This window comes from Mus pahari, chromosome 18, assembly GCF_900095145.1.
Source record: "Mus pahari chromosome 18, PAHARI_EIJ_v1.1, whole genome shotgun sequence".
Lineage (NCBI taxonomy): Eukaryota > Metazoa > Chordata > Mammalia > Rodentia > Muridae > Mus > Mus pahari.
Window position 1 is genome coordinate 2880876 of NC_034607.1, and position 12458 is coordinate 2893333.

Sequence of the window (12458 nt, forward strand, 5' to 3'; positions counted from 1 at the left end):
CTTGCCGGTCCGGTCCAGCCCGTAGGCGATGGCGGCCGCCGTGGGCTCGTTGATGATTCGCAGCACGTTCAGACCCGCGATCACGCCCGCGTCCTTGGTGGCCTGCCGCTGAGAGTCGTTGAAGTAGGCGGGCACCGTGATCACCGCGTTGGTCACCGGGTGGCCCAGGTACGCCTCGGAGATCTCCTTCATCTTCGTCAGCACCATGGACGAGATCTCCTCCGGGAAGAACGACCGGCTCTCGCCCTTGTAGTTCACCTGCACCTTGGGCTTGTCGCCGTCGTTCACCACCTGGAAGGGCCAGTGCTTCATGTCCGACTGCACCACCGCGTCGCCGAACTTGCGTCCGATCAGCCGCTTCGCGTCGAACACGGTGTTCTGCGGGTTCAGCGCCACCTGGTTCTTGGCGGCGTCTCCGATGAGGCGCTCGGTGTCGGTGAAGGCCACGTAGCTGGGGGTCGTGCGGTTGCCCTGGTCGTTGGCGATGATCTCCACCTTGCCGTGCTGGAACACGCCCACGCACGAGTAGGTGGTGCCCAGGTCGATGCCGATCGCCGTGTTCTTGGCCATGGCGCCGCGCTCTGCTTCTAGAAGGCTGCGCTCCGCTGCGTGGATGCTCCGGGGAAGGTTTCGCTCCGCGGTGGGGATGCTCTGGGGAAGGCTGGTCCTGGCCGAGGGTCGGGAACGCTCAGTTCGCTCTGCTTCTCTTGTCTTCGCTTCTCTCCGGGTGGAACCAGAGTCTGGTTCAGTTTGAGAAGCTGTCAGAGTCTGCTGCCTTGGTCGCCGCCCTGCGCCTTTAAAGAGTTTACTCCGGCCCTGCCTACTCTCTTCTGGGCCAATCAGCGATCCGGAGGAAGCCTTGGGGCCAGGAATCTTCCAGCAGTTTCGCGTCTGGTGGAGCTTCCCCGCCTCCCTTGAGTAATCGGTACTCCCTTGAGTAATCGGTAATCCGCCCTTGTCCAGAACTCTCCAGACGTTTCTGGGGTTCGCTGGAGAGGACGGATTCCTGAGGGGGAGGGTGTAGGGAAGTCCTGGGGCTGCTATTGACACTGTTGCCCTGGCGAGGCAACTTCGGGGTCTCTGTGGGTGAAGCTGTTAAGGGTCAGTTCCTGAAGGTGCTGGGCGGTGAGAAACGTGTGGGACTCAGACCAGGGAGGGAATTTAAGGTGTACAAATCGTTCCTACAGGAAGGTGGACGCAGAAAGTTTCTCAAGAGAGGTGGGATAAGGCTTGGCTGAAAAGGCTGTGATTGGGTCCTGGTTTGAGTGACAGCGTTGGGCCGGGGCGCCAGTGGAATGCTTGCCTGTCTGTGTCTCCCCCCCTCCCCCTTCATTTTAGGTTTGAATAGGGAAATAGAAAAGATCTTGCAGTATAGTTCATTTGTTTTGCTGTCTTTACATCACGGTTAAGTTAGGAGTATGCGGTATATCGCCTATGGAGTTCTCACGATTTTATAAGGAAATCAGCGTGTAAACACTTGATTCTCATGTTAGGAGGACCTGTGACCCAAAAGAGGAAAAAGGAAAGTGTCCCAGGAGGGGGAGAGCAGGGCTTAATCGACCGTGCCAGGCTGCAGCCACTCCCTTTGCCTCTGGCTGCAGCCTGGCATTAGTAAGAAAAAACTTTCCATAGACGGTGAGGCAGAAGGACTGCAACGAGTCCAAGGCCAGCCTCTGTTATAGAGGGATCTTGTCTCAAAAGATTAAATAAAAATAGCTCTTTGCCAAGCACCGCTCTACAGTCTGTGCTCTGCTGTAGTAAGGTCAGCTTAACCAACAGTTCGTTGTTTCTTCTGCCTGCCGCCCCTGTCTGTTCACCTCTTTTGGAAGAGATGGTGTGCCCTGTCCTCTGATGGCATCTCTCCTGCCTCACAGTGCCTTCCATCGGGTGAGACCCTAAGCAGGGGTGTTGGGGCCCGCCTACTAATTTACCCTGTTAGTCTTTGACATCACTTTCTATGCCTGATCTACCCTCTCCCCTTTAATTATAAATACATTTAGTTGTCAGTGATGTCCCTTTTTCTCCTTCCCTGCCCCTCCTTGCTCCTCCTGTGTAGGAATTAAAGACCCCCTAGTTAGAAGCCTTGAAACCACAGTAAGAGGTTACTGGGTATGGTAGCCCACTTCTGTAATCCTCATGCTTTGTAGGGGCAGGCAGGAGGATGAAGAGTTTAAGGCTAGCCTGAGCTACATTAGAGCCTATCTTCAAAAAAAAAAAAAAAAAGTAGAGTTTTAGTTCTGAGGTAACACCCACAGTAGGGAGAGATCATTGTCACACACACACACACACACACACACACACACACATCTTTTTCTTTTCTTTTTTTTTTTTCTCTCTCTTAAACTTTTTTTCTTTTATTTTAAAATAGGGTCTCATGTAGCCCAGGCTGGTCTTGAAATTACTGTGTAGCCGGCCTTAAACTCTTGCTCCTCCAGCCTTGACACCCAAGTGCTGGAATTCCAGACAACTCTCTCTCTCCCTCTCTCTCTCTCTCTCTCTCTCTCTCTCTCTCTCTCTCTCTCTCTCTCTCTGTATGCATAAGTCCATATCAGAAGATCTCTTCTGGGAATCCAAGGGCATTTCGTTGTCTGCGCTGTATTTTGCTGTTTTGCTGGTCTCAGCCAGAGTTTGGTTGTCTGCGCTGTAGTTTGCTGGTCTCAGCCAGAGTTTGGTTGTCTGCGCTGTAGTTTGCTGGTCTCAGCCAGTGTTTGGTTGTCTGCGCTGTAGTTTGCTAGTCTCAGCCAGTGTTTGGTTGTCTGCGCTGTAGTTTGCTGGTCTCAGCCAGTGTTTGGTTGTCTGCGCTGTAGTTTGCTGGTCTCAGCCAGTGTTTGGAAGATGCTGCTACATAGATCCTCTGTTTGTGTGGGAAGAGTTGGCCAGCAGCAACTTGTTCCATAGTTAGACCTGATGAATTCAGTTCTAATGACTCACCACCCTGATCTAGTCAAACTGGGTAAACTTCAAGAACTTTTCCATTACTCTGCGCACCTCTGCCTGGGGATTCCTCCAGGAGTCCACGTTAGCTGGCTACCTAGTCATGTCCGGAGACTTGCAGATAGATTCCCTTCCCTTAGAGGCCTCTCACTGCCACCTGTGACCACTTGGCTTTACTCTTGCCCTGTGAATCAGCAATACATAGGTCTCATTCCGTAGCACAGGATATCTGGAACTGTGTGCCTGGAAGCTGGCCTTGAACTCAGCTCCATCCTCTTGTCTCCCCACACAAGTGCTAGGATTAACAGAAACACCTGCTGTACCGGGCCCACGTCTATTTCTCTTAGCCTGTGTACTTCTGAGGCAGAAGCACAGTGGTAGGTTTAACTGCTGAAGACTGGAAGGTCTGAAAAAATCCCCAAACTGCCGGAGCTGCTGCTCGTTGGTAGAAAACATGTTAAGCGTCCAAGATGACACACACACACACACACACACACACACACACACACACACAAGAGAAACTTTGTTTCATTCGGGAATTAGGCTTTTATTGAGTTCCATATTTGGAGGCAACAGAGTTCAGGGCTCTGAGACTGGGGAGGACTTTTAAGGGGCGGGAGCTTCAGGGGCAGGAGAGAGAGCCAAGAACACTTGAGGAGAGAGATCCTTCCTCAGCCAGAAGCTACAGCATCTCCCCCACCCCCCTCCCCACCTTATAATGCTTCTCTAAACAGCCCTGTTTTCTACCCAGTGTTCTTGTTTTTTTAAAGATGATATAATTTTAAGCATATCCAGGGGAAACCAAAGGAAATGCGTTGTGAACCCCGGAGGCCGGCTTTCTGGTTCTCTCTGTGTGTGTGTGTGTGTGTGTGTGAGAGAGAGAGAGAGAGAGAGAGAGAGAGAGAGAGAGAGAGAGAGAGAGAGAGACTTAAATAGTTCAATCTGGCTGGAACTCTTGGTTCTTCTGCCTCAAATGCAGGTTTAACCGGTATAAGCACTACACCATGCTGAGACAGGCATTCTTAAGCAAATTTCAAAGGTTTCGGTGACAAGAGAACTCTGGAGATTTCCAGTGACTTGGAAAAAACACCCTTGGTTGGGGAAGACCTGCGTTTGTGTCTGGAATCTACCCCTTGGTCAATGGGTTGTTTTGGTTTGTACTTTTTAAAGATTTATTTATTTATTATATGGAAGTCTCCAGAAGAGGGCGTCAGATCTTCTTAGGGATGGTTGTGAGCCACCATGTGGTTGCTGGGATTTGAACTCCGGACCTTTGGAAGAGCAGTTGGGTGCTCTTACCCACTGAGCCATCTCACCAGCCCCGGTTTGTACTTTTTAACAATGAAGTACATGTGTGCTACTAAACTGCCTAAGTTTCTATCTGATCATCTCTGAAATAGAATTAAGGATAACTGCTTCAGGCAGGTGTGACGGTGTCTTGTGGTTCTAGAATGGGAGAGGGAGAGCCTGAGGCATAAGGATGCTGTGAGACTTTGAGCAGACTGGGCCAGAAGAAGAAACCATGCCTCAAATAGCAAATCCACCGGTGCCAGGGCTGTAGCTCAGCTGGGTGCCCTGCCTGCCTAGCATGCACAATGCCCAGGGTTAGGTCCTTGACACCACAGAAACCAGGTCTGGTATCACACACCTGTAATACCATCAGTGGGGTAGAGGCAGGAGGATTAGAAGTCTAAGGTTATCCTTGGCTACCCAAGGAGCTTGTAGACAGCCTGAAATACATAAGATCACGTCACAGAGAACAAACACCTCCCCATACTCAGACAAACAAAAGAGACAAACCAAAAAACCTATTTCATCCAATGGTGGCACGAGTGAGTAACCGACTGGCACTTCAGTACCAGTTAGAGTGTGTGCTTCTCTCATGGCTGTCCCACACACTCAGGTCTGGCTGCTAACTCACGAGTGGTGAGGTGCTTCCAAGCTGGGAAACATTCACAGACCCATCGAATTATTTTGACATTAACACAAACAAAAATGGTGGTAAAGCCAGGGTGGTGGCTTCTGTCTGTAACCCCAGCCCTTGAAAGGAAGCAACAGAGGGATTGTCACAAGTCTGAAACAGCCTGGCCTCTACAGCCAGTTCCAGGCCAGCCAGGGCTGCTCCGAAATCAAACCAAACCAGCAGACCTTAGCTCTGTGTTGTGCTAGTCTACCAGGAGAAAGGCTTCGGTTTTAGTTTCCTTATACCACAAAACAGTGACAGAAGACAGGTGTCGCTTTAGTATGCAAAGCTGGAGAGGTGGGTTTGTTTGTTTGTTTGTTTGTTTTCAGATTATTTATTATATGTGAGTACACTGTAGCTGTCTTCAGACACACCAGAAGAGGGTGTCAGATCTCATTACATGTAGTTGTGAGCCAGCAACCACATGGTGGCTGGGATTTGAACTCAGGACCTTCGGATGAGCAGTCAGTGCTCGTTTTTTTTTTTTTTTTTTTTTTTTTTTTTTTTTTTTTTTTTTTTTTTTTTGTGGTTTCTTTTGAGACAGGGTTTCTCTGTGTAGCCTTGGCTGTCCTGGAACTCACTCTGTAGACCAGTCTGGCCTCAAACTCAGAAATCCGCCTGCCTCTGCCTCCCAAGTGCTGGGATTAAAGGCGTGCGCCACCACACCCGGCTTTTTGCAGTCAGTGCTCTTAACTGCTGAGCCATCTCACCAGCCCTGGAGAATTTTTTGTTTGTTTGTTTGTTTGTTTGTTTTAAAGATTTATTTTTAATAATGTGTATGTGTACAGAAGTGCAGGTGCCCACAGAGAACAGGAAAGGGCATTGAATCCCCTGGGACTGGAATAACGGATGGCTGTAAGTTCCAAAGCATGGTGCCTGGGAACCAAACACAAATCCTCTAGAAGAGTAGGAGAACAAAAAGGGCTGGAGATGGCTCAGTGGGTAAGAGCACTGACTGCTCTGCCAGAGGTCCTGAGTTCAAATCCCAGCAACTACATGGTGGCTCACAATCATCTGCAATGAGATCTGACTCCGTCTTCTGGAGTGTCTGAAGCCAGCTATAGTGTACTTATAAATAAATAAATCTTTAAAAAAATTTTAAATTAATAAATTATATATATATATAAAGAGTAGGAGCAGCTTTTCGCCATGGACCCATCATCATCTCTCCAGCCCTGAGTTAGAGGTTATTTATTTGTTTATTTTGTTTTTTCCAGAAAGGGTTTCTCTGTGTAGACCTGACCTGGCTGTCCTTGAGCTTAGGATCCACCTGCCTCAGCCTCCCGAGTATGCCAACAGTGCTGGGCTGAGTTGGGGTTTATTATAAGACATTTTAAAACATAGATCTTTTTTTTAAGTTATTCTTTTTTTTTAAAGATTTATTTATTTATTATATGTAAGTATAGCTGTCTTCAGACACTCCAGAAAAGGGAGTCAGATCTTGTTAGGGATGGTTATGAGCCACCATGTGGTTGCTGGGATTTGAACTCAGGACCCTCGGAAGAGCAATCAGGTGCTCTTACCCACTGAGCCATCTCACCAGCCCCTAAAACATAGATCTTGAGTACAAGAGTTAAGACAGAGAGGCACCTGAGAGCAGGGGTGTGGGCTTTTCTAAGAACGGCAGACACAAATGGATTTAGTCCATAACACAAACCCTGCCAAGCCATGGCCCCCGACCTGCACAACCAAGAACAGACACATACGGCTCACATTGCACGAGAGCTTCATAATACTGGGTAAGCCAGCAGCAGCCTGTCTGGGACCCACAGAGCTTCCCACTTTTTCTTAGAACCCCATGAAAGATCGGGGTGAGGGAGAAGGCAGGAAGGCAGTAGCTGAAAGGCCGGAGCACAGATCTTCCATCTTCTGCCTCGGAGCTTTCAAAGCTTTGCCGTAGGTCTGCCTCTCCACTCACTGCAGTATAGACTCAGAGAAGGGCAGCAGAGTGAAGGTCAGGGCTCTGTAAAGTTTAAATCCTGGTGGATTAAGTGACCACCCAGCCATTCCCCTCCCCCTGCCCCACCCTCGCAAGGCCCTGCCCCTAAGCTCCTGTCTGATCAAGCTTCCAGCTTCTCCTTGTCTGCCAGAAACCTGGAAAGGAAGGCAGGCCCCATGGATCTTGGGATGTTAAATTCAGAGCCTGACTAAACTTGCTGTTCCAGAGCAGAGTGGAGGGAAGGGGAGAGAGCCAGGGGAATAGTGTGTTTGTTAAGCAGTGTTCCCGAGAATAATGACAGGGCAGTTCCTTCCAGGACAAACAATTCCTCCAGAGCAAAGCCAGCAAAAAAGGCAAAGATGCAGAAGTCTGACAGACTCAGAGAGGCAAGAAAGGGTGGGCCATGCCCCAACTCCCTCCTCCCTCTCTCTCTCTCTCTCTCCTGATTTTTCAAGACAGGGTTTCCTCTGTGTAGCCCTGGCTGTCCTGAGACTTGCTTTGTAAACCAAGCTGGCCTCGAACTCAGAAATCCACCTGCCTCTGCCTCCCGAGTGCTGGGATTAAAGGCGTGCACCACCACGCCTGGCTCATTGCTTTCAGTGCTCTTAACTGCTGAGCCATCTCACCAGCCCTGGAGAATTTTTTGTTTGTTTGTTTGTTTGTTTGTTTTACTGCTTGTGGACGTTGTACATCGTGGTGCGCACTAGGCTCCGCACCACGATGTACAACGTCCACAAGCAGCCTGGAACTCACTTTGTAGACCAGGCTGGCCTCGAACTCAGAAATCCACCTGCCTCTGCCTCCCAACTGCTGGGATTAATGGCGTGTGCCCCCCCAGCCCCTGGCCCTTGATGTTCTTTTTTTTTTTTTTTAAAGATTTATTTTTTATTTATTGTTATATGTAAGTACACTGTAGCTGTCTTCAGACACACCAGGAGAGGGCGTCAGATGTCATTAGGGATGGTTNTNAGCCACCATGTGGTTGCTGGGATTTGAACTCAGGACCTTCGGAAGAGCANTCAGGTGCTCTTACCCACTGAGCCATCTCACCAGCCCCTAAAACATAGATCTTGAGTACAAGAGTTAAGCTGCTTGTGGACGTTGTACATCGTGGTGCGGAGCCTAGTGCGCACCACGATGTACAACGTCCACATTTTGTTTTTCAAGACAGGGTTTCTCTGTGTAGCCTTGGCTGTCCTGGAACTCACTCTGTAGACCAGGCTGGCCTCGAACTCAGAAATCCACCTGCCTCTGCCTCCCGAGTGCTGGGATTAAAGGCGTGCACCACCACGCCTGGCTCATTGCTTCTGGGTTTGTTTGCTTGTTAGACAAGGTCTTAATCTGCAAACCACATGAGCCTTAAACTCCCAGCAATCCTCCTGCCTTAGCCCTTCAAGAGCTGGGATTACAAGTTTGTGTCACCTCTGTGGTCCTCCTGAAGTTTCCTCCTCCTCTCCTTCCTCTTCCTCCTCCTCCTCCTCCCTCCATCATCAAGGAAGGCGGTATATCTATGTAGCCCAGACTTCCACTCTACCAGTGCAAGTTCAGGCGTGTACCACACCCAGCTCTGATTCACCAGATGGAAACAATGGAAAGTTTCATGGCTTTTAGGATACTGAGATAAACAAATTGGACTGCAGGAGGTGGGCAAACAGCCCTCAGAAATGAAACTAGCCACGCTTCTGAGTAGCTGCCCCCGCACCTGACCCCAGCTCTGCACCCAGCTCACTTTCTCCGTCTGCGAAAACTCAGTGTGCAGAGACTGTGGCTGTCCTGCTGTAATGTAACTATAATGAAATACCGGGATTTAAAAAACAGGTGAGAGGAGAGGATTCATTTGGCTTACACTTCCACATTGTCATCCATCCTTGAAGGAACTAAGGACAGGAACTCAGGGGAAGAAACCTGGAGGTAGAAGCCAGTGCAGAGGCCATGGCGGGGTGCAGTTACTGGCTTGCTCTGCCTGCTTTCTTATAGAACCCAGCACCACCAGCCCGAGGATAGTCTCATTCACAATGGGCTGGTCCCTCCCCTATCAATCTTTTTTTTTTTTTTTTTTGAGACAGGGTTTCTCTGTGTAGCCCTTGGCTGTGCTGTCCTGGAACTCACTCTGTAGACCAGGCTGTCCTCGAACTCAGAAATCCCCCTGCCTCTGCCTCCCGAATGCTGGGATCAAAGGCGTGCACCACCACGCCCAGCTCCCCTATCAATCTAATTAAGAAAATGCTTTACAGCAGATCNCCTGCCTCTGCCTCCCGAATGCTGGGATCAAAGGCGTGCACCACCACGCCCAGCTCCCCTATCAATCTAATTAAGAAAATGCTTTACAGCAGATCCCATGGAAGAACTCACTCAGTTGAGGTTCCCTCCTTTCAGACGACTCTAGCTTGTGTAAGGATTAATAAAGCAACAATACAAGAGGCCCCAGTGCAGTGTCCACTCTGTCACACCACAGCAATGTTGAGGTCAGGTGACGCAGGTAAGAGTGTTCACTGGAATACTTACAACATGGGCAACAAAAACTGGGAAGTGGCCCTGGCCCAGCAAGATGGCTCAGTAGGTAAAAGTGTTTGCACACAAACCTGACTCCCTGAGTTCAATACTCCAGAGCCCTCAATGAAAGAAAACTGACTCCCCAAGTTATCCTCTAACCTGTACATGTACCAACCACACCCCTCCCTCTCTCTCTCTCTCTCTCTCTCTCTCTCTCTCTCTCTCTCTCTCTCTCTCTCTCTCACACACACACACACACACACACACATTGTCTTAGTCAGGGTTTCTGTTCCTGAACAAGCATCATGAGGACTGGAACTCAAGCAGGTCAGGAAGCAGGAGTTGATGCAGAGGCCATGGAGGGATGTTACCTACTGGCTNGCTTCCCCTGGCTTGCTCAACTTGCTCTCTTATAGAACCCAAGACTACCAGCCCAGAGATGGCACCACCCAAAATGGACCCCCCCAACTTGATCACTAATTGAGAAAATGCCTTACAACTTGATCTCATGGAGGCATTTCCTCAAGGGAGGGTCCTTTCTCTGTGATAACTTCAGCTTGTGTCAAGTTGACACACAAAACCAGCCAGTACACATATACACACACAGTTTTAAAAACCAAAAGTATGATTTCTTTTCCAGCCTCCTTCCAGAAGTAACTGTTAACTGAAGCATTAGCCCAACAGTTCCATTCTTCCCTGTCTGGAGCTAAGGACTGAACCCAGAGCTCTGTGGTGAACACATAGCTTTCACCACAGAGCCTGGTTGGTGAGTATGAAGCTCTCACCACACAGCTACATCTCCTTAGCTTTAAAGGAATTCAGAGGAGGGCCAGTGAGGTGGCCCAGCCTGGGATGTGAAAGAACCCATCTCAAAACACTCAGCAACCCCCCCACCCCCACCCCAGGAACCTGGACTTAGGGTGTTTGTCAGTAAAACACTTGCTTAGTATCTGCAAGCTCTAAGTCTGATTCCTAGCCAATAAATGAATTAAAATACAATTGCTGGGCTCAGGGGCAGAGCTGACCTAAAGCTCAACCTCAATCCCTCACAAGTAGACCATGAGGGCCAGCGGCATGCTTCAGTAGGTAAAGGTGCTTGCTGGCAAGCCTTTAGATTTCAGTTGCTTCCCCGGGACCAACCCAGAGGGTGAGAAGAGAAAACTTACTTTTTTTTTTTTTTCAAAGATTTATTTATTTATTATATGTAAGTACACTGTAGCTGTCTTCAGACACTCCAGAACAGGGCACTGGATCTTGTTGCAGATGGTTATGAGCCACCATGTGATTGGTGGGATTTGAACTCTGGACCTTTGGAAGAGCAGTTGGGTGCTCTTACCCACTGAGCCATCTCACCAGTCCGAAAACTGACTTTTATAGAGGTCCTCTGACCTCTGAGTGTGTGCCCTGGCATGTGCAGGCTCCACACAGTGGTCCTGATCCTGCATGTGTGCCTGCCCCACTCCACCAGTGGCTCTTTGTCCCCTGAGTGTGTGCCCACCCACAATGGTCCTCTGTCCTCTGAATGTGTGCCCTGACAAGGGAATGCCCATAAAAGATCCTCTGACCCCTCTGTGTGTGCATTGGCATATGTACACCCCACACAGTGGTCCCCTGATCCCTGCTTGCATGCCCTGGCATGTGCACACCCCACACCATGGTCCCGATCCTGTATGTGTGCCAGTGGTCCTCTGTCCCCGAAATGTGTGCCTTGACATGTAAACACCCCACACAGTGGTCCCCTGATTCCTGCATATGTGTCCTGGCATGTGCATGCCCCCATAAACGCAGTAACGATGAGAAGTAGGGTGGTACCCTTAATCTGTGCTGTCAGTTCTCACCTTATAAAGAACATCACCTGCAGCCTCCTTTCTGATTTATTTCACCGACCCCAACTGGTTTTGCTACAGTAGTGTGTACACTAAGTGAGTTCCCAATCGCCTTTTCTGAAGTCAGTTTTAAGTCACCTGCATCTCCACCAACCTGCCAGGGGCCTGATTCTCTGGACTCCCAGGCTCAAGCTCTCCCCCACTTCCATGAGAATTTATCCCAGACTCTCTGCACTAAGCTGGAACTCAGCCCCGGGTGGGGTTTTTATTTGCTCTGACTTTAATTTTTCTCACACAAGCAGATCACAATGCAATGTCCCTGTGTACTCCACACCTGTGTCTTCAGATCAAATGTCAGTCAAGCGTAGCCGAAACTGTCATACACAGCAACTCATGACCTCAAAACACAACAAGCACAAGACCTGGCAAGTGATTTTGAAGTTTACTTTCAAATGACCAGTAAAAATTGACCTGAGTTCAGGATGGTTATGTAAAAACTGAAAAAATGCTGGTGGTGTAACCTCACCTCCAAGTTCACCAACCGGGAAACAAGTCCACAGTGCAAGATTATAAACACAAGGAGAAGCAGCAGAGTCTCCACCTTCAGTAATCCACCCCTGGCCTCTGAAGGACCGGACTCAAACATGTCTCAACAATGTGGCCCAGGGGAGAGTCCAAACACAAAGAACTCAACAGTCTCCTGATGTTTTCATAACATATCTTTCTTTTTGGGTATTCTGATACAGAATATCTCTCTACATAGCTTTAACTGTCCTGCTGCAAACCAAATAACATCACCAGGGCAGTGCTGAATTAAAGGATATATATATATATATATATACACTCACAGTGTTAATTTACAGGGAAGGTAAAGCACACATGCAATTCACAAAGTAAGTGAAGGACAGTTTCCCTAAGTCTAGGACATGATTGCAGGACAAACTACGGAGTGAAGTACTAAACTTGAAAATAATTGCAGTCCTCAAGGTCACATATCTGTCTCCTAGCCAGCACCAGGAGAGCCAGCAGGGGCCTCTAATCCACCTCCTCGATGGTGGGTCCTGACCCAGAGCCTCCCTTGGGCGCCTGAGCCCCGAAGCCCCCAGTCCCGGAAGCACCCGCACCCTGGTACAGCCCGCTGATGATGGGGCTGCACACCCGCTCCAGCTCCTCCCGCTTGTGCACGAACTCCTCCTTGTCCGCCAGCGTGTTGGAGTCCAGCCAGGAGATGACCTCCTGGCACTTGTCCAGCACCTTCTTCTTGTCAGCCTCGCTGAGCTTGCCCTTGAGACCCTCGTCCTCC

At 49.3% G+C, this 12458-nt stretch overlaps 2 protein-coding genes across 2 annotated transcripts in view; both read right to left on the reverse strand.

Annotated features, from left to right (window-relative positions):
- The window catches only part of LOC110335998 (heat shock 70 kDa protein 1A), a 3006-nt gene extending 2249 nt beyond the window's left edge, over positions 1-757 (reverse strand). The window contains exon 1 of the mRNA XM_021218432.2: positions 6-757. Coding sequence (XP_021074091.1) covers positions 6-570 — 565 coding nt within the window. The 5' untranslated portion in view covers positions 571-757. The remainder of the gene's footprint in view (positions 1-5) is intronic.
- A 10660-nt stretch (positions 758-11417) lies between these two features.
- The window catches only part of LOC110335999 (heat shock 70 kDa protein 1A-like), a 3454-nt gene continuing 2413 nt past the window's right edge, over positions 11418-12458 (reverse strand). Inside the window, exon 2 of the mRNA XM_021218433.2 lies at positions 11418-12456. Coding sequence (XP_021074092.1) covers positions 12191-12456 — 266 coding nt within the window. The 3' untranslated portion in view covers positions 11418-12190. The remainder of the gene's footprint in view (positions 12457-12458) is intronic.